This window comes from Bombina bombina, chromosome 6 (assembly GCF_027579735.1).
Source record: "Bombina bombina isolate aBomBom1 chromosome 6, aBomBom1.pri, whole genome shotgun sequence".
Taxonomy (NCBI): Eukaryota; Metazoa; Chordata; class Amphibia; order Anura; family Bombinatoridae; genus Bombina; species Bombina bombina.
In genome coordinates this window covers 245,502,043-245,525,525 of record NC_069504.1, presented here as the reverse complement: position 1 = coordinate 245,525,525, position 23,483 = coordinate 245,502,043, and the positions used below count along the sequence as shown (strand labels likewise).

Genomic DNA, 23,483 nt, shown 5'->3' with positions numbered 1-23,483 from the left:
ACATTAACGGTAACTTTGAGTCCGTCTATATGAAAGGATTAGATCATAGTCAATATTTCATTTTTACCATCTTTTCACCATTATCTGCAATTGGTGGTCAGATTGTATAATAAATGGTACTGTTCACTGTTATATATCTCTGAAGTTATATTGTGAATTTCTGTGCAAGCATAGAAGATTGTTTACATGATCATCCAATGGTATTCGTTTAATACAACACACCCATGAATGTCATGACTTACAAGTCGAGGATTGGTTCCACATCTATTATGACCTGTTCGTCTATACACACCCATTGTCCGGTAATGAGCACCTAACACGTCGGAGTCTGTCAGAATGATTGATAGCTCGACAATCCAGTCCAGCGCTGACAATACTTACCGCATCAACCAATCAAGTGTAGGAGGTAGGCAATCAGTCGCATTAAATCACGCTGTGTAGCAGCGGCCCACACCCCCTCTGAGGAAGCATTCGTGAAACACGTGTCAGGGGTCCGACAGGAGCAGCTCTGTCTCTCCTCTTCGTTTTTTTAATTTGCTTACTCTTGTGGTAAATAATGGTATATTAGAAATCATAGTGGTAAGAATTACAGCCTCTAGTCTTTACCTATAATAGATTAAAAATTAATACAGCCCTCGGATTGTAAAGGCTTAGTTTACTATAATAATTACCAGACTGAGGACTGTTAAATATTACCTATTATTCTCTCTACAATTGATTGCTATTTTGCAATCCACTGAGTTTAAGTGTTTTTGCTACAGTATGTGTGTATGTTCCTAGTTGATTCTAATAAAGACTAAATGTATGATATTGAATGTTTTTAACATTTAGATAATCTCTGATTTAGCAGAGTTAACCCTTACTTAACATTTGTGGAACTGCTTTTTCTTTTAAACTCTATTGTATTCTTTGTTACAATTAGTTTAACTAGTTGTTGTATGTTGCTCTAAGCCAGTAATTCACAACAGGTATTGAAACCAAGAATTCTTGAAATTAATACATTAGGTTTATAACCAATATATGAGAATATAGATCATACCTGGTACTTTACTTAACTCTGCTACCCCCAAACCCGTTTAATTCAAAAGCAGCAATGCACTACTGGGAGCTGGCTGTTTATTGGGGGTTACACACATTTGTCATTGGCTCACCAGATGTGTTTAACTAGCTCCAAGCAGTGTGTTGCTGCTCTGGAACGTACTTTAATTATGTGTTTTATCACTTTTGAGGGGTTTAAACACTTGGCTAGAAGAAAGCAATAGTGCAATAATAAAATTTCTCTAACGTATTAAAAGCATTTTCTTTATGTTATAGCCCTTTTAATGAAGGTTAAATCAACAAGCCCTTCATCACCTCCCTTAATCTCAAGCACATCACTGGCATAGAAAGAATACCTTTACAGCAAGTACCAAAATAAGCTATCAAGGGTTAAAATATTAACCCTTCATCACCTGTATAGCAGGAAACCACAGTTTATATAGATGTTACACAGCCTGAAATTAATTAATTTATAATATAATACTATACAGAGAGAGAAGCACATTCTCAGAAATGAACAACCAGCTGCCTTTCACGGAGTAGAGCTTTCCTATAGCATATCGATCTGATCCCGCCTATTACGTTTAGTTCAGCATTAAAAAACCAGGCAATTCCTCTCTGAACAAGGAACACTGCAACCCCAGATGATCATTTTGGCCTTTATTGTGCCTCATCAGTTAGGTGCAGCCATCTTCCTCTAAGCACACTGAGATTGGAGTCCACATTTGGTTGCCCATTTTTCCCATATAGAGACATGATACACACAGAGAGAAGCACATTGTCAGGAAAGAAACAACCAGCTCAAAAATGTATTAGCTTGTTTTATGGTGATTCACAAAATGGGTGCAGCTTCTTTTTAGCCAATAATGTCTTTCACAGAGTAGAACTTTCCTGTAGTATATCAATCTGATCCTGCATATATGTTGTTCTCTAGGAAAGGCACATGTTAAACAAAAAGAGGCTGCTCCTAAGGTTGTAGCTTGCCATAGAACAAGTTATTATGCTATTGTTCATTTCCAGGTTGAGTGATTCTGTCTCTTTTATGTATGCATAATATAATGTTTAACCTGCTAACTGCTATCTTGGGGCGGCTGAGAACAATATATGCAGGTATGTTGAGGATTTGTTTTTATGTTTTACTTTTGCTAAGATACTATTGAAAGTTTCAAAAGTAGGTGGAATTTTATGAGGTAACAATTAATATTTTTAATTTTGCTGCTGCAGTGATTGTGGGCAAAAGGTAAAAAGACCCATACATGCTCCAGTAAATCAGGTATTTGTGTATGTTATGTGAATTCCATTTACAGCACATTAAAAACCTGATGTGTTAAGCCCCTGCTAAACAAAGCCTCATTATACATGGGGTAAATTACATGTTACAAATTGTGCAAAGCTATTGATATGCCCTTCATCACCTTTCACTCCTAACCTCCTTGGTATTTTTTATATATATATATATATATATATATATATATATATATATATATATATATATATATATATATATGTGTATATATATATATATATATATATATATATATATATATGTGTATATATATATATATATATATATATATATATATATATATATATATATATATATATATATACATACAGTGGGGCAAAAAAGTATTTAGTCAGCAACCAATTGTGCAAGTTCTACCACTTAAGAAGATGAGAGAGGCCTGTAATTTTCATCATAGGTATACCTCAACTATGAAAGACAAAATGTGGAAACAAATCCAGACAATCACATTGTCTGATTTGGAAAGAATGTATTTGCATATTATGGTGGAAAATAAGTATTTAGTCACCTACAAACAAGCAAGATTTCTGGCTCTCATAGACCTGTATCTTCTTCTTTAAGAGACTCCCCTGTCCTCCACTCATTACCTGTATTAATGGCACCTGTTTGAACTTGTTATCAGTATAAAAGATACCTGTCCACAACCGCAAACAGTCACACTCCAAACTCCACTATGGTGAAGACCAAAGAGCTGTCGAAGGACACCAGAAACAAAATTGTAGACCTGCACCAGGCTGGGAAGACTGAATCTGCAATAGGCAAGCAGCTTGGTCTGAAGAAATCAACTGTGGGAGCAATAATTAGAAAATGGAAGACATACAAGACCACTGATAATCTCCCTCGATTTGGGGCTCCACACAAGATCTCATCCCATGGGGTCAAAATGATCACAAGAATGGTGAGCTAACATCCCAGAACCACACGGGGGACCTAGTGAATGACCTGCAGAGAGCTGGGACCAACATAACAAAGGCTACCATCAGTAACACACTACACTGCCAGGGACTCAGATCCTGCATTCCCAGACGTGTCCCCCTGCTTAAGCCAGTACATGTCCAGGACCATCTGAAGTATGCTAGAGAGCATTTGGATGATCCAGAAGTGGATTGGGAGATTGTCATATTGTCAGATGAAACCAAAGTAGAACTGTTTGGTAGAAACACCATACCTACTGTGAAGCATGGGGGTGGCAACATCATGCTTTGGGGCTGTTTATCTGCAAAGGGAACAGGACGCCTGATCCATGTACATGAAATAATGAATGGATCCATGTATCGTGAGATTTTGAGTGCAAACCTCCTTCCATCAGCAAGGGCATTGAAGATGAAACATGACTGGGTCTTTCAGCATGACAATGATCCCAAACACACCACCCGGGCAATGAAGGAGTAGCTTCGTAAGAAGCATTTAAAGGTCCTGGAGTGGCCTAGTCAGTCTCCAGATCTCAACCCCATAGAAATCCTTTGGAGGGAGTTGAAAGTCTGTGTTGCCCAGCGACAGCCCCAAAACATCACTGCTCTAGAGGAGATCTGCATGCACGAATGGGCCAACATACCAGCAACAGTGTGTGACAACCTTGTGAAGACTTACAGAAAACGTTTGACCTCTGTCATTGCAAACAAAGGATATATAACAAAGTATTGAGATAAACTTTTGATATTGACCAAATACTTATTTTCCACCATAATTTGCAAATAAATTCTTTCCAAATCAGACAATGTGATTGTCTAGATTTGTTTCCACATTTTGTCTCTCATAGTTGAGAGACTATGATGAAAATGACAGGCCTCTCTCATCTTCTTAAGTGGGAGAACTTGCACAATTGGTGGCTGACTAAATACTTTTTTGCCCCAATATATATATTTATATATATATATATATATATATATATATATATATATATACACACACAACACCAATTCGAAAATGGTTAGGATAGTGTGGAAAATGCAAAAAAACACACACAAAAAATAAAAATTAAATTCACCCTCTACTATATTGAAAACACATTATTAACACATAATTTGATGTTTTACTTTGTGAATTTAATGTATTTTTTAAAATATACACTCATTTCAAAGCTGATGACTGCAACACACTCCAAAAAAGTTGGGACCGTCGACTGTTTACATCACCTTTTCTTTTAATAACACTTATTTAGCGTTTGGGCACTGAAGACACCAGTTGGTTAAGTTTGGTGCGTGGAATCTTCCCCCATTCATTCATTATACATGTCTTCAGCTGTGCAACTGAATGGGCCTTCATTGCCTTATTTTGTGCTTCATAATGCACCACACATTCTCAATCAGAGACAGGTCAGGACTGCAGGCAGGTCATGCTAGCACCTGCATGCAGAATATGGGTGCAGAAAATGGGCAGAATATGGTTTGGCATTGTCCTGCTGGAAAATGCAGGGCCGTCCCTGGAAAAGATGACATCTGGATGGCAGAATATGTGGTTCCAAAATGTATACATATCTTCCTGCTCTAATGGTGCCCTCACAGATGTGCAAGTTACCCATGCCATGGGCACTGACACATCCCCATACCATGACAGATTCTGACTTTTGGACAGCTTGGATGGTCCTTTTCCTCATTGGCCAGCGGAACACAACAGCTGTTTTGTCCAAAAACAATTTGAAATGTTGACTTGTCGGACCACAAAACACGATTCCACTGTGCTACTGTCCATCTCAGATGAGACCAAGCCCAGAGAAGTTGATGGCGCTTCTGGACAGTGTTGATGTATGGCTTCTGCTTTGCATAGTAAAGCCTTAACTTGCATCTGTGGATACAGCGGCAAATGGTGTTGACTGTAAAAGTTTTACAAAAGTATTCCCGAGCCCATGTCAGGATATCCATTATGACTCATGACAGTTTTTGAGACAGTGATGTCTGAGGAATCGGAGATAACGCGCATTCAAAAGTGATTTTTGGTCTTGCCCTTTACGCACAAAGATTTGACCAGATTACTTGAATCGTTTAATTATATTGTGCATGGTAGAATGTGATATGCCCACAATCCTACCGATTTGTCTTTGGGGAATGTTGTTCTCCAAGTGTTGGATTACTCGCTGATGCATTTGGCAGATTGGCATCTGGCAAATTGGCAAGCCTCAACCCATCCTTGCTCTTGAAGGACTAGGCCTTTTTTGGAGGCTTGTTATATACTATGATTACACAATTGACTCACCTGTTTCACATCACCTTTCATTTTAACTTGTCATATCGCTATTAGTCCTAAATTGCCCCTGTCTCAACTTTTTTTGGAACGTGCAGTCATCAGATTTTAAATGAGTGTATTTTTTCAAAAATACATTAAATTCACAAAGTAAAACATCAAATAATGTGTTAAAAATGTGTTTTTAAATAATGTGTTTCAGTTTAACAGAACAGCATAGAAACTGCAGTACTGCACTGGACACAATATACATAAAATATATACAGACTTAACTGACCAAGGGACAAGCTTAAAAGGCAGCCGAAAAATGGGACGGTCCCGGGAAAAATGGGAAAACTGGCAACTATGCCATCAAGGTGTGAGCTGAGAATTATGTAAAGTGCTGAGAAAGCTGGCAATGGATTTTTCAAGTGCTTTATTCTGCACAAATCAGATACAGTGACATTTTGAGGATCTCACCCCTTCTTTAGCTACTCTATTTAACCAGTTAAAGACCTCTGTATGTCATTATCCCTTTAAAGATACATGCCCCACCCTGTATGGCAGTTGTGTCCTGGGCTGTTACTGTGCGTATCTTACTGACAGCAGCATGATTACATGCCTGTCAGTGGGGGCCTCCATTACATGAGATACACGCTACACTAATTCTTCAAATGTATACTTTTATGTAGCAGTTTTGATTGGGTGGCTGTTATTAGGCTCAAACTCTTAGCATAGCAAATTTAACCTGGATGGGTTCTCAGGAGGATTTTTTTGCTGTGTGTCGAGAGAGGTGAAGGTCTTATCAGCACAGTTGAGTCCTAAGTGCTACGATCAGAATTAACCCACAAGGGTATTAAACAGTTGCTGTTTCACAAAAGAATTTTAGATTCACAGTTTGGAATGATGGTCCCACTAGATGGGCAAAAGTGTTTCTGCTTTACATTCTGGGTTCATTGTCTCATTACTTGCTATACTTGCCCAAAGGTTTGACATACACCAATTGCATACAATAGTTTATCAAGCTAAAAGGGAAATTGAATGAAGGTTCGCTTAAACAGAATTCAGGGATATGATTGCTTGTGTTAAATAGGTCACAAATTTAAATGGGATTAAATTAAGCTTAATATGAGCTTTCGTTGTAATTCAGATAGTATCTGTATAGGTTGAACTCCATGGACTTCTGTCTTCAATCTCATCTACTCTGTTACTATGCAGAAATAATGTAGCAGACTCAGTTATTCCCTGAGTACTGCTTTTCTCTAATCTTTGGGATGATCAAGCTTTGCATATGATCTCCCAGTAAAATAGATTCCGATTACAATGGCCAAAAATGGGTTATACACATGCATATACACACACATATGTGTGCATGAATGCAAGCACAAATTTATAGACAACATATATAAACACCTACATCTATACATACATTCATATATACATATATACAGACACACACATAAACATGCTCACCTTTATTGCTTCACAGCTCATGTGTTTCAGTCCTCATAATTATTCTGCTCTGCCAAACTGCCCTCTTCTTTACAAATAAGTCTGTGCCATACAGCAATATAAGCCATGTAAGGGTAATAAGTATTTGAGTTTGCTTTAAAATTGTGATTTTAATTTTCAAAGTGGAAACATTTTTGATAGATAGATAGATAGATAGATAGATAGATAGGTAGATATGAATGTGTAATAGATGAAGCAGCACCAGCGTTCATATGCAAATAAAACTGCTTTATTGACAGCTGTAGTAAACTTCCAATAGTAAGCAGGTAGCAAATATGTGACAAACTGTGCCTAGGCAAACACACATAGAGAACAAACTGCTGACATGTTTCGGCCCTTCTGGCCGTAATCTTAGCTGTAGTGTCTCTCCCCAATTAACCTCTTATACATCTGTGCTCATTGTGATTGGTTAAAAACATAGTCTAGTGTGTCTGTCTATTAAGGCACTTTTGTAACCGATCTGGTTTAACAAACAAGTCAGCTTAGACATTGTTAATATCTGTTGAACTTCAAACTTTCATACTTCTTCAATACTAGTAAATTTCTTTCAATACTACCCTTGCATAGTCATATGAATTAACATTAGAAAATCCTAACCTATGCTTTGATTAGTTAAGTGGAAAGAACATTACAAAAACCTATTACTTTGAGATTAACTGAAGAATATTCTATGTTGTTACAAAGATCAAAATTGAAAATTAAAAATGAAAATTTTAAAAAAATATATATTAATAAAAGTTGACATTACTTTACAGTGTGAATGTGTGAAATAAGAGAGAGAGAGAGAGAGAGAGAGAGAGAGGTGTCCCGAGTACACAGGAACCAAGCCAATTTATTCCCAGAAATTTATCAAATCGAATTCTGAATTTAATCCTTTGGGAACTCTGGTCCTTAGCCTGTGTATCCAGAACACCTCTCTCTTAGCTAGTAGGTTTTCTCTATCCCCCCTCTCTTTTTACATTTCACTTGCTCAATAACAGTCCATCTTAGTGAACTTACACTTTTGTTGTGTTTGGTTTTGAAATGTTGTACTAGGGGAGTTGTGAGTTTACCTGCTTTAATATTAGTGATGTGCTCTCGAATCCTGTCTCTTGCTTCCCTAGTAGTGAGACCTGTATACTGTATTCCACAAGATTCGCAAGTCAAAAGATAGATAGATAGATAGGTAGATAGAAGAACGAAAAGAAATGACAATAAAATAATATTGAATGTCATTTCTTAACTGTAGATAATGCGTTGCTTTCAATAACTTTTCTCAGTGTTGAGCACAAGTTAAAAAAAAAAATCTAGAAAATAGATAAACAAAGAGACAGATAAACAGGTGGGTTAACAGAGACAGTAAGAGACAGACAAATTGATAATTACAAATATAGATATATATGGTACTCTTATTTATGCTTAATCAGATAAAACTTAAAAAGTATACAACTATATTTCTTTCAAAATATTTTTATAGTATTTAAAGAGATACTTATAGATGCATAATATTAATGTTACACTTTTATCTATCTATCTATCTATCTATCTATCTAATTTGAGGCTCATTATTTAATGGGAAAAATAATTGGATTGAAAATATTCAAAGAAAATACAAATATTTCATCCTCAACATTTTGCATCCCTACTTAATGTTTTATCATTAACATTTACCGTATAATACAATTTTTTGCATACTTACTGAATCTCTTTCCTGCAATCTATTTTCTTACTACTGCTTTACTGGCATTTTGTCGAATATTCTCTCTATGTGACACTTCCATTGACTATCTACCGTGTATGTAATTAGCTCTTACACTAACCTTTTTCATTACTGTCATTGCTCACAGCATAGCTATAATGAATGTCAGCCCAAAGCTCTTTAATCAAAGCTTTCAATATATTTTTTTTTTCTGTTGCATACTTTCTTCTTTCCTAACCACCTTTTTATCATTTGTTTATAGAAAATATAGTAAAATGAACAGCCTTGTTACATGGTAAATTATTTCAAAATAATATTTTAACAGCCCTTTTTAATTATATTTCTCATAGCATTTAAAAATATTTACAAAAACGCAAAATATACAAGTAAGTTAAATGATGATATGAGAGACACGATTGCCATTAGTGATAACTGTAATTTTAAAGAACTGTGTGATGTTGCAACACTTTGTGAGCTACAAAGTGTTGATTCTTGTTCTGGAGTTGTTTTTAAACAACAACCAATGTTGAAACCTAAGTCTAGTACTTTTTATCCAGTACAGGCACGTAATGATGCGATTGAGTTGTTTCATTCAATTCTTGAACAAGATTTAGTAGAATTATCTTTGAAACAAAGTAATGATACAACTAAAAATACCTCCAAGTGTAGTAACTTGAATAAAAAAGAAATTTTTGCATTGAACCAATTGAGTTCTAATCCTGATCTGATGATAGTCAATTCAGATAAGGGGGGGTCCATAGTTGTGTTAGATAAGGTAGACTACAATAAGGAAGTATATTGCCAGTTGGGTGATGTTGAAACCTATAAGAAGCTCACTTTCAATCCCACCATCAAATTCCAAAGGGAACTGGAACATTTATTAGATCAAGGAATAGAAAATGCTGTGTTCACTGTTAAAATAGCTGATTCAATTTTTGTTGAACAACCTAGAATACCTGTGTTCAAGTATTTACCCAAAATACATAAGTCGTTAGTCAATCCCCCAGGGAGACCAATAATTTCAGCTATTGGCTCCCTGGGGGAAAGATTGGGCCAATGGGTAGATGTACAGCTACAGCCAATAGTTCAATCACTACCTGGATTTTTGAGAGATACTAAACATCTACTCAGATCTATTCAACAGTTTGAATGGAAGGAGGGTTATGTTTTTTCTACAATAGATGCAGTTTCTTTATATTCATGCATACCGCATGAACAGGGATTAAGTGCTATTCAAAGAATGCTTGTCAGATACTCTGGGTATGATGATAGATTAATTGAATTTATACTAGAAGCTATATCATTCTTATTACATTATAACTACTTCATGTACAATGGTGAGTTTTATCTGCAACTTAGAGGGACAGCGATGGGGGCAACATTTGCCCCCTCGTATGCCAATTTATATCTAGCAGATTTTGAAACCAGAAAGATTTTTGGAAATGAGAACCTCTATAAAGATAATATCAAGTTATATACCAGATATATCGATGATATCTTGTTAATTTGGGGAGGTGAAGAGAATAACTTGAAGAATTTTGTTGATGATCTCAATATAAATGATAATAACCTCAGTTTTACCTATAATGTTTCTAGGGACAGTATACCATATTTAGATGTACTTATAGGACACAAAGATGAATCTATTGTCACTGAAGTGTATAGGAAAGATATCTCTGGGAATACTATTCTCAGAGCTGACTCATCACATACCAAGCATCTGAAAAAGGGGATCCCTAAGGGACAGTACATCAGGCTAATGCGCAATTGTAGCTCATTGGGTATGTATTGGAAACATGCTAGAGATTTGACTTCACGTTTGGTGGACAGAGTTTATAATATAGGGGAGCTAAATGATATTGCTACTTTGGTTTCTGGCTTTGATAGAAGTAAACTACTTAAGGATAAACAGAGATTAAGAAATAATGCTAGAAATCAGTGTAGCAATAGTGTTAACTTTATAACCAAATACAGCAATCAGTATGATGCTATATGTAACATCATTAAGAAAAGGTTACCCCTTTTAGATATGGATGAAGATCTGAGATTTTTGTCAAAAAATTGTAATTTCTCTTGTTAAGTGTAGTCAGTCCACGGGTCATCCATTACTTATGGGATTATATCTCTTCCCCAACAGGAAGTTGCAAGAGGATCACCCAAGCAGAGTTGCTATATAGCTCCTCCCCTCACTTGTCATACCCAGTCATTCTCTTGCAAGCTAACTAAAGATAGGTCGTTGTGAGAGGTCTGTGGTGTTTTTAAACTTAGTTTATTTCTTCAATCAAAAGTTTGTTAGTTTAAATGGCACCGGAGTGTGCTGTTTGTTCTCAGGCAGCATTAGAAGAAGAATCTGCCTGCGTTTTCTATGATCTTAGCAGACGTAACTAAGATCCACTGGCTGTTCTCGCACATTCTGAGGAGTGAGGTAACTTCAGAAAAGGGGAATAGCATGCAGGGCCCCCCTGCAAACGAGGTATGTGCAGTAAATTATTTTTCTAAGCAATGGAATTGACTGAGAAATTACTGCTGATACCAATGTAATGTAAGTTCAGCCTTAAATGCAGTGGTAGCGACTGGTATTAGGCTGAGGAATGTGTGTACACTGAAGTATTTTTCTAGGGAATGGAATTTGACTCAGAAAATACTGTTAATACTGAAGTAATGTGTGAGCCTTAACTGCAGTAAAAGCGACTGGTAGCAGGCTTATTAATAACACTTCATAACTTTTAAAATGTATGTTCAAAATGTTTACTGGCATGTTAATCGTTTTTTGTGAGGTACTTGGTGATAAAACTTATTGGGGCATGATTTTTACCACATGGCTAACTTTTGTTTCTGCATAGAAACAGTTAACTGAGCTTCCCCACTGTTGTAATATGAGTGGGAGGGGCCTATTTTAGTGCTTTTTTGCGAAGTAAAAATTCAGTCACAATCTTCCTACTTCATCCTCCATGATCCAGGACGTCTCTAGAGAGCTCAGGGGTCTTCAAAATTCATTTTGAGGGAGGTAATCAGTCACAGCAGACCTGTGACAGTGTGTTTGACTGTGATAAAAACGTTAATTATTAAATTATTATCCGTTTTTGGGTATTGAGGGGTTAATCATCCATTTGCTGGTGGGTGCAATCCTTTGCTAACTTAATACATTTACTGTGAAAATTTGGTTGCTATAACTAATTTGGTTCATTGTTATTTCAACTGTGACAGCTTTTTGTGCTTCTTAAAGGCACAGTAGCGTTTTTTATATTGCTTGTAAATTTATTTGAAAAGTATTTTCCAAGCTTGCTAGTCTCATTGCTAGTCTCTTTAAACATGTCTGACACAGATGAATCTGTTTGTTCACTATGTATGAAGGCCAATGTGGAGCCCCATAGAAGGTTGTGTTCTAAATGCATTGATGTAACTTTAAATAAAAGTCAGTCTTTACATGCAAAGAAATTATCACCAGACAACGAGGGGGAAGTTATGCCGACTAACTCTCCTCATGTGTCAGTACCTTCGCCTCCCGCTCAGGAGGTGCGTGATTTTGTGGCGCCAAGTACATCAGGGAGGCCCTTACAAATTACTTTGCAAGACATGGCTACTGTTATGACAGAAGTATTATCTAAATTGCCAGAATTAAGAGGCAAGCGTGATAGCTCTGGGTTAAGGACAGAGCGTGCTGATGATGTGAGAGCCATGTCCGATACTGCGTCACAATTTGCAGAACATGAAGACGGAGAGCTTCATTCTGTGGGTGATGGATCTGATCCAGGGAGACTGGATTCAGAGATTTCTAATTTTAAATTTAAGCTTGAGAACCTCCGCATATTGCTTGGGGAGGTATAAGCGGCTCTGAATGATTGTAACACGGTTGCAATTCCAGAAAAATTATGTAGGTTGGATAGATACTATGCGGTACCGGTGTGTACTGACGTGTTTCCTATACCTAAAAGGCTTACAGAGATTATTAGCAAGGAGTGGGATAGACCCGGTGTGCCTTTTTCCCCTCCTCCCATATTTAGGAAAATGTTTCCTATAGACCCCACCACACGAGACTTATGGCAGACGGTCCCTAAGGTGGAGGGAGCGGTTTCTACTTTAGCTAAGCGTACCACTATTCCGGTGGAGGATAGTTGTGCCTTTTCAGATCCAATGGATAAAAAATTAGAAGGTTACCTTAAGAAAATGTTTGTTCAACAAGGTTTTATCTTACAGCCCCTTGCATGCATTGCGCCTGTCACTGCTGCGGCGGCATTCTGGTTTGAGTCTCTGGAAGAGGCCATTCGCACAGCTCCATTGGATGAAATTATGAACAAGCTTAAAGCACTTAAGCTAGCTAACGCATTTGTTTCTGATGCCGTCGTACATTTAACCAAACTTACGGCTAAGAACTCCGGATTCGCCATCCAAGCGCGCAGAGCGCTATGGCTTAAATCCTGGTCAGCTGACGTGACTTCTAAATCTAAATTGCTTAATATTCCTTTCAAAGGGCAGACCTTATTCGGGCCCGGCTTGAAAGAAATTATCGCTGACATTACAGGAGGTAAGGGCCATGCTCTACCTCAGGACAGGGACAAATCAAAGGCCAAACAGTCTAATTTTCGTGCCTTTCGTAACCTCAAGGCAGGAGCAGCATCAACTTCCTCCGCTCCAAAACAGGAAGGAGCTGTTGCTCGTTACAGACAGGGCTGGAAAACTAACCAGGCCTGGAACAAGGGCAAGCAGGCCAGAAAACCTGCTGCTGCCCCTAAGACAGCATGAAGAGAGGGCCCCCTATCTGGAAATGGATCTAGTGGGGGGCAGACTTTCTCTCTTCGCCCAGGCTTGGGCAAGAGATGTCCAGGATCCCTGGGCGTTGGAGATCATATCTCAGGGATATCTTCTGGACTTCAAAGCTTCTCCTCCACAAGGGAGATTTCATCTTTCAAGGTTATCAGCAAACCAAATAAAGAAAGAGGCGTTTCTACGCTGTGTACAAGACCTCTTACTAATGGGGGTGATCCACCCAGTTCCGCGGACGGAACACGGGCAGGGATTCTATTCAAATCTGTTTGTGGTTCCCAAGAAAGAGGGAACCTTCAGACCAATCTTGGACTTAAAAATCCTAAACAAATTCCTAAGAGTTCCATCATTCAAAATGGAAACTATTCGAACCATCCTACCCATGATCCAAGAGGGTCAATACATGACCACTGTGGACTTAAAGGATGCCTACCTTCACATACCGATTCACAAGGATCATTATCGGTACCTAAGATTTGCCTTCCTAAACAGGCATTACCAGTTTGTAGCTCTTCCCTTCGGGTTAGCTACGGCTCCAAGAATCTTTACAAAAGTTCTGGGCTCACTTCTGGCGGTACTAAGACCGCGAGGCATAGCGGTGGCTCCGTACCTAGACAACATTCTGATACAAGCGTCAAGTTTTCAAACTGCCAAGTCTCATACAGAGATAGTTCTGGCATTTCTGAGGTCGCATGGGTGGAAGGTGAACGTGGAAAAGAGTTCTCTATTACCACTCACAAGGGTTCCCTTCCTAGGGACTCTTATAGATTCTGTAGAGATGAAAATTTACCTGACGGAGGCCAGGTTATCAAAACTTCTAAATGCTTGCCGTGCCCTTCATTCCATTCCACACCCGTCAGTAGCTCAGTGCATGGAAGTAATCGGCTTAATGGTAGCGGCAATGGACATAGTACCATTTGCGCGACTGCATCTCAGACAGCTGCAATTGTGCATGCTAAGTCAGTGGAATGGGGATTATTCAGATTTGTCCCCTCTACTAAATCTGGACCAAGAGACCAGAGATTCTCTTCTATGGTGGCTTTCTCGGCCCCACCTGTCCAAGGGGATGACCTTTCGCAGGCCAGATTGGACGATTGTAACAACAGATGCCAGCCTTCTAGGTTGGGGCGCAGTCTGGAATTCCCTGACAGCTCAGGGATCATGGACTCAGGAGGAGAAACTCCTCCCAATAAATATTCTGGAGTTAAGAGCAATATTCAAAGCTCTTCTAGCTTGGCCTCAGTTAGCAACTCTGAGGTTCATCAGATTTCAGTCGGACAACATCACGACTGTGGCTTACATCAATCATCAAGGGGGAACCAGGAGTTCCCTAGCAATGTTGGAAGTCTCAAAGATAATTCGCTGGGCAGAGTCTCACTCTTGCCACCTGTCAGCAATCTACATCCCAGGCGTGGAGAACTGGGAGGCGGATTTTCTAAGTCGCCAGACTTTTCATCCGGGGGAGTGGGAACTTCATCCGGAGTTCTTCGCTCAACGGATTCATCGTTGGGGCAAACCAGATCTGGATCTCATGGCGTCTCGCCAGAACGCCAAGCTTCCTTGCTACGGATCCAGGTCCAGGGACCCAGGAGCGGTGCTGATAGATGCTATGACAGCCCCTTGGGTCTTCAACATGGCTTATGTGTTTCCACCATTTCCGATGCTTCCTCGACTGATTGCCAAGATCAAACAGGAGAGAGCATCGGTGATTCTGATAGCGCCTGCGTGGCCACGCAGGACCTGGTATGCAGACCTAGTGGACATGTCGTCCTGTCCACCATGGTCTCTGCCTCTGAGGCAGGACCTTCTAATTCAGGGTCCTTTCAACCATCCAAATCTAATTTCTCTGAGGCTGACTGCATGGAGATTGAACGCTTGATTCTATCAAAGCGTGGCTTCTCGGAGTCGGTTATTTATACCTTAATACAGGCTAGGAAACCTGTTACCAGAAGAATGTTCCATAAGATATGGCGTAAATATTTGTATTGGTGCGAATCCAAGAGTTACTCATGGAGTAAGGTTAGGATTCCTAGGATATTGTCTTTTCTACAAGAGGGTTTAGAAAAGGGCTTATCCCGTTAAAAGGACAGATTTCTGCTCTGTCTATTCTTCTACACAAGTGTCTGGCAGAAATTCCAGATGTTCAGGCTTTTTGTCAGGCTTTGACTAGGATTAAGCCTGTGTTTAAGACTGTTGCTCCGCCGTGGAGCTTAAACTTAGTTCTTAACGTCCTGCAAGGCGTTCCATTTGAACCCCTTCATTCCATTGATATTAAGCTGTTATCTGGGAAAGTTCTGTTTTTGATGGCTATTTCCTCGGCTCGAAGAGTCTCTGAGTTATCTGCCTTACATTGTGATTCTCCTTATCTGATTTTTCATTCAGACAAGGTAGTTCTGCGTACCAAACCTGGGTTCTTACCTAAGGTAGTTTCTAACAGGAATACCAATCAAGAGATTGTTGTTCCATCATTGTGTCCTAACCCTTCTTCAAAGAAGGAACGACTTTTGCATAATCTGGATGTAGTCCATGCCCTGAAGTTCTATTTGCAGGCAACTAAAGATTTTCGTCAAACTTCTTCCCTGTTTGTCGTTTACTCTGGACAGAGGAGAGGTCAAAAGGCTTTGGCTACCTCTCTCTCTTTTTGGCTTCGTAGCATAATACGTTTAGCCTATGAGACTGCTGGACAGCAGCCTCCTGAAAGAATTACAGCTCATTCTACTAGAGCTGTGGCTTCCACCTGGGCCATTAAAAATGAGGCTTCTGTTGAACAGATTTGCAAGGCTGCGACTTGGTCTTCACTTCACACTTTTTCAAAGTTTTACAAATTTGACACTTTTGCTTCTTCGGAGGCGATTTTTGGGAGAAAGGTACTTCAGGCAGTGGTTCCCTCTGTTTAAAGTTCCTGCCTTGTCCCTCCCTTCATCCGTGTACTTTAGCTTTGGTATTAGTATCCCATAAGTAATGGATGACCCGTGGACTGACTACACTTAACAAGAGAAAACATAATTTATGCTTACCTGATAAATTTATTTCTCTTGTAGTGTAGTCAGTCCACGGCCCGCCCTCTCTTTTAAGGCAGATCTAAATTTTTAATTAAACTCCAGTCACCACTGCACCCTATGGTTTCTCCTTTCTCGTCTTGTTTCGGTCGAATGACTGGATATGACATGTGAGGGAAGGAGCTATATAGCAGCTCTGCTTGGGTGATCCTCTTGCAACTTCCTGTTGGGGAAGAGATATAATCCCATCAGTAATGGATGACCCGTGGACTGACTACACTACAAGAGAAATAAATTTATCAGGTAAGCATAAATTATGTTTTTATCTCCTATAGATCGGACACTATAGGTGATAGAATAAATAAGAATTTAAATTCTTACTCTAACATTAACACTACAACATTGACAGGCAGAACTAGCAATTGGCTTTCTAAGAAATGTGGCTTTTATAAATGTGGTGTGAGGCCATGTAAGATTTGTGATTTTGCTTTGGTTGGAGACACTTTCCAGTCTACAAATACCAGTAAAATATATAACATCAGGGGACGTATTAATTGTAACTCAAATTTTGTTGTTTACCTTATCACCTGTCTACACTGTAATTTTCAATATGTGGGACTCACCTCTAGGGGCTTAAAGGACAGGATTAGGGAACATCTTTTGTCCCTAGAGGCGGAGGTACCTAAAACTCCAGTGGCCAAGCATTTTTTTGAACATATTGATAAATTCAGGTATTTCCAGTTTCAAGGTATTGAACAGGTTAAAACGAACATTAGAGGATGGGACAGATATAAGATCTTAAGTAAAAGAGAAATATATTGGATTTATACCCTCAAAACAGGTTCCCCAGTAGGGATAAATAAAATTAGTGACATTAAATTGTTTATAGATGCTTAAGTTTCAAATGTCTTTTGCTAATGGTCCTTTTAAGTATATCAGTTACTATATATTGACTGATCTTATTTAAGATCTACATTCGTTCAATGTGCTTTTCTCCTTTTTCTCTTTTTGCTAAGTTGCAACATTGTGTCATGTCCCCACGATTGCCGTAATATAATAAAGTTTGCATTTGACTTTTATATCAATTTGGCTACTTCTGTGTGAGACATGTTACTTTAATGTAGCAGCTTTTGCATAACATCTTAGTATTAGGGTTCCGTTATTCTAAACTTTGATTTAACTCATTTTAGTAAAGGTGTTCTATTTAGTTTTAACATGTAATACTATTATGTGATGCTTATAGTGATTTTGTGACATTTTTCGTGTTGCTGAAAGACAGTTACAACTTAAAAGCTTATGGAGTGTAAAAGGTTAAGTCGAAGGTGAGACTTTTGTTTGCTGATTGGCTATTCAGATTTGTTACCTGAGATTTAACAGCTGCCTATAACACTTTTCTCCCAGCTCTGATGAACCGCTTGTGAAGCGGGAAACGCGTCAGCGGGGTCTGTTTGCTGTGCCTGCAATTGTATGTACGCTTTTTGATATGTAATAAATTACGATTTTACCTGCATATCTCTCTGCCGGTCTTCATTTACTCCACTGTTGCGAACCTTGTTTTTTCTCTATAATGAATGTCAGCCCAAAGCTCTTTAATCAAAGCTTTCAATATATATTTTTTTCTGTTGCATACTTTCTTCTTTCCTAACCACCTTTTTATCATTTGTTTATAGAAAATATAGTAAAATGAACAGCCTTGTTACATGGTAAATTATTTCAAAATAATATTTTAACAGCCCTTTTTAATTATATTTCTCATAGCATTTAAAAATATTTACAAAAACGCAAAATATACAAGTAAGTTAAATAATTAGGTTAAATTTGAAAAAGTTAAAAATATGGGTTCAAGTTAAAGAAAGCAGTTACTGTCATGATTATGTGAAAAAGGTTTACAGAGAATATTCTTTCACTATGTCCATAAACTAAGGAAGTATTTTTCATGTCTTCTATGCAAAATATATTTGCGTTAAAGCCTAGCTAGAAATCTTGATATCAATGCTATGAACATTTTGTATGCCTGACATAACGTACAGAAATGTATGTAAGCTTGAGTAGATGAAAAAGGATGGACAAGAAAGACTAGTAATGACAGGTTTGCTGCAGGGTTGTTCAGACAGCTGTTCAGCTGGCCTATTATTGGAATTGCAGATGGAGGAAATAGCCAAATAAAGAAAATATGAAGAAATTGAAATTTCAGACAATAATAAAAAAAAAGTTTTAAAGTTACTGTAGTGATGAATATTAGCATAAGGTTTACAAATTCCTAATTCTCTGCGTGCCGCAGAGCATAACGCTGAGAATATTCTAAAAATGATATTTAATAAACAGTTGACAGATTGTATGAAATGAATAGGAATATGAATGGATTATTCTGCTGATATAGAAAGCTTTCTCTTTAGAAGCTGTTGGTAACAGGTATTTAGTTGTAGCCTGGAAGTGTTGTAATTAATTACCAAGTAACCCATGGAAGTAAATATACCTCATTAGTATGCCATTATATATAAAAGAATGACAACAACCTAGAAATATAAGGATAATAAATAATAAAGATTTAAGAGGGTTTTGTTTCTTAGTAATTTATATACTATTTGGGGCTTATTTTATTAATTTATATAAATATACATATGTCCTACAGATGAATATAGTTTAACCTAATTATCATACATGAATCACCTATTTGTTCTTCTTTAAACTTTATCTTGAAAATGATGCATCAAATTATTACTTAAAAGCACATGTATTTTTGACATATATCAGTATTCCAAAGTGTTTTTCTGATAGATAAATTATTCTTTCATTATAATTTCTAGTTCTAAAATGTATGTTGTAGAAGTCTACAACCATCTGCTTCTGACATAACTATAACTCCTGATTTTGAATTACTTAAAAAAAAAAAAAAAATTCTATTAGAATAATTTCTGAAGATGTCTGGAAATTGTGAGGTCTTTACAGTAGTCTACCACTATTTGTAAAATGTTTACTGTTTCCGGTTAAAAGCTCGGTACTTGTTGATATTTAGAATATAAAATTATTTTTTTACAACACTCATCATTAAAGTATATGTTGATTTTGTGGATAAATCATTAGATAAGTTTTTCTAAAGGATTGTGACTGACACCCCCCTGTTTAGCTATAGTCAAAGAACTACAGAATAGATGTTATTTATAAATAATGCTAATATTAATACTTGTTTGTATTTTTATTATTACTATTTTTATTATTATTATTATTATTAACAGTAGTAGTTAATAATAACAATAATAATAATAATAATAATAATAATACATTAAAGGGATAGTCTAGTCAAAAATAAATGTCCATGATTCAGACAGAGCATGCAATTTTAAGTAACTTTCTAATTTACTTCTATTAGCAATTTTTCTTTGTTCTCTTGGTATCTTTATTTAAAGCTGGAAAGTAAGTCTAGGAGCCAGCCCATTTTTGGTTCAGCACCTGGATAGCGCTTGCTGATTGGATGGCTACATTTAGACACTAATCAGCAAGCACTATCCAGATGCTGAACCAAAAATGGGTTGGCTTCTAAGCTTACATTCCAGCTTTTTAAAATAAAGATATCAAGAGAATGAAGAAAAATTGATAATAGGAGTAAATTAGAAAATTGCTTAAAATTGCATCCTCTATCTGAATCATAAAAGTTAAATTTTGACTATACTATCCCTTTAAAGGCACACTAATAAGTTGATTTATAAAACAATTATTATTTTAAATTTTAAAATATTGTTGTCATCATAGTTAAGGACTTTTTCTTAATTATGGTTGCTTTTTTTTTATCCCTAAAGCAACTATATTATTCCTTTTAAAAATCTGGGTTCTTCTTTTGTTCTATAAATAAAAAATAATTGACTTGTATAGGTTAATAACAGCTTGCCTTTGAAAGGTAATGTAACAATTTATCAGTCCCTTCTGCTTCCTCTCCTGGGATAATTTAATCTGTGAAACTCAAGTTTGTTGCTGTCACTTCTGTGCATGTGTCTGTCTCCTGGTATCCTGATAACTCTGTATACCTGTGGTCTTTATATGTATGTCTTTGATGCTCCCTTTACATGTCTGTCTGTCCACAAACTTTCACCAGTAACTCATTTTAGTCTTTAACTAAGTTATAGCCCCTTGTGTGGCTATGCTTTTTACGTTAAATATTAAAAGATATTTTAGCATATAAAACATAATTTGGCTTGACCAATTTTACAGTTTTGGAAAAAAAAAATTCTACAAATGTCAATAAAACCATTATCTATTTAGCCAGGCATAAAAATATAGATAGATAGATAGATAGATAGATAGATAGATTGTAGATAAAATGATTTAGTTTATTTGCATTTTTTTTGTTAATAAATAAATAACAAATATATATATATTATATATATGTGATTCATATTTTAGAATTCCACCCAATGTTCGAGACATTGTATATTGCACTGGTGTGTCACTAATGGATGAAGATGTATGGGAATTCATTTGGATGAAATTTCATTCTTCAACAGCAGTGTCTGAAAAGAAAATATTATTGGAAGCACTGACCTGTAGTGATAATAGAAATCTACTAAATAGGTAAAAAAATATATATACAGTATATTGACATTTTAAATAAATTATTTAACATATTTGTTAATTAATATTATTGTTATTTCTGTCTAATTCATTTAAGGCTACTTAATTTGTCCCTGAATTCGGAAGTGGTCCTGGATCAAGATGCAATTGACGTTATTATACATGTAGCAAGAAACCCACATGGAAGAGATTTAGCATGGAAATTCTTCAGGGATAAATGGAAAATTTTAAATGCCAGGTATGATTAGAAACCTAAGGTGTATTTTATACATATGCATATTATTATATCCTATAATTGCTTTATTAATAGTTTTATAAACTTTTTTATGAAATATAATATTTGAAATAAGCGAAAAGTATTATGCATAGCCTCACATTATACCACATGAAGACATTGTTATTTAGCAAAATTATATTTAAAAGCTTGCCTACTAACTTAACTAATATAAAAGGTATCATCTGCTCGTTTGTAGCATGGAGCAATTTAACTTTAATCAATACAATCACATACCCTCCTCAGTAATAAAAAAAAAGAAAAAAAAAAAGAAAGAAAAATCGATTGTTTAGGTAAATCTAAACTTTATTGTAATTATTATGGTTTCCCATAGTCTAATACAACTTTACACATGAATATAATAATTCAGCAAGCCTACAAAGAAAGATTCTGTCCCCACTTTGAGTCATAGTTTATAAACAAATTCTCACTTTCATCTATTTAATATTTATTATGTTCTAGTTAATTGTTTAGTAGATATCAGTGTTTTAAAATTACTTTATACAACTAGATCTAGGTGACTATCATCATTATAAAACTTAAATATAATGTTTTTTCTTTGACTTTTCAAGATTTGAAAAACCTCATATATTTTATGGATTTCAAAATTTAAACGTGACAAATTCCATAACCATTTAACTTTTAAAAAACATATGAAATGTATTCATTAGCACCTCAATTATAATTTTCATATCTGATATTTGAATTTTCCAAGTTTTTATGCTAAAAAATGTATATGCTTGCATGTGTGATGTGTGTTTGTATAGTGCATGTAGTTACAATGTGTTTGTATAGTGCATGTAGTTACCATGTGTTTGTATAGTGCATGTAGTTACCATGTGTTTGTAGAGTGCATGTAGCTACAATGTGTTTTTATAGTGCATGTAGTGTTTGTCAAGCGAGTGTTTCTGCTTGTGTGTAGTATTTCTGAGGTGCATGTCTGTAGCGTATCTATGTAATCTGTGTGTGTAATGTTTTATGTGGTTTGTACATATGCTAATGGTACTTCTGAAGGTACTATACAGACTTTACTGACAAATTTCTATTGTATGTGTATATGTATTCACTTTACTTCCTGTGGACTATTTATCTCAGCAATCCCTACTTGTTTTTCTCCAATCAAAAGAGTACCTAATAGAAATAAAAAAAATCTATCTGCATGCCAAAGTTGGTAAAGATAGTACTATACATTTCTATTTAAAAATGTTAGAATTCCTGGTTGCTGAGGGTACCCACAAAAGCAATACATGTCCAAGAAATTAAAGGGACATTAAACCTAAAAAATTTCTTTCATGATTCAGAAGGAGAATACAATTTTAAACATCATTCCAATTGACTTCTATTATCTAATTTGCTTCATTCTTTAGATATCCTTTGTTGATGAAATAACAATGCACAAGGGTGAGCCAATCACACAAGGCATCTATGTACAGCCACCAATCAGCAGCTACTGAGCCTATCTAGATATGCTTTTCAGTAAAGGATATCAAGAGAATGAAGCAAATTCGATAAAAGAAGGAAATTAGAAAGTTGTTTAAAATTGTATGCTCTTTCTAACGCATGAAAGAAAAAAAAGTGGGTTTCTTCTGTTAAGTGTGATCAGTCCACGGGTCATCATTACTTCTGGGATATTACTCCTCCCCAACAGGAAGTGCAAGAGGATTCACCCAGCAGAGCTGCATATAGCTCCTCCCCTCTACGTCACTCCCAGTCATTCTCTTGCACCCAACGACTAGATAGGATGTGTGAGAGGACTATGGTGATTATACTTAGTTTTATATCTTCAATCAAAAGTTTGTTATTTTAAAATAGCACCGGAGTGTGTTATTACCTCTCTGGCAGAGTTTGAAGAAGAATCTACCAGAGTTTTGCTATGATTTTAGCTGGAGTAGTTAAGATCATATTGCTGTTCTCGGCCATCTGAGGAGTGAGGTAAACTTCAGATCAGGGGACAGCGGGCAGATGAATCTGCATAGAGGTATGTAGCAGTTTTTATTTTCTGACAATGGAATTGATGAGAAAATCCTGCCATACCGAGATAATGTCATGTATGTATACTTTACACTTCAGTATTCTGGGGAATGGTACTTCACTAGAATTACACTGTAAGAAATACATAAAGCTGTTTAATAACTAGAGATTATGTTTAACGTTTTTGCTGGAATGTAAAATCGTTTTCATTTGCTG

The 23,483-nt window shown here is 36.5% G+C and overlaps 1 protein-coding gene across 1 annotated transcript in view; it reads left to right on the top strand.

Moving 5' to 3' along the window:
• TRHDE (thyrotropin releasing hormone degrading enzyme) overlaps nt 1-23,483 on the top strand; it is a 1,764,002-nt gene that overhangs the window by 1,712,943 nt on the left and 27,576 nt on the right. Inside the window, exons 16-17 of the mRNA XM_053716777.1 lie at nt 20,855-21,022; nt 21,120-21,260. Coding sequence (XP_053572752.1) covers nt 20,855-21,022; nt 21,120-21,260 — 309 coding nt within the window. The remainder of the gene's footprint in view (nt 1-20,854; nt 21,023-21,119; nt 21,261-23,483) is intronic.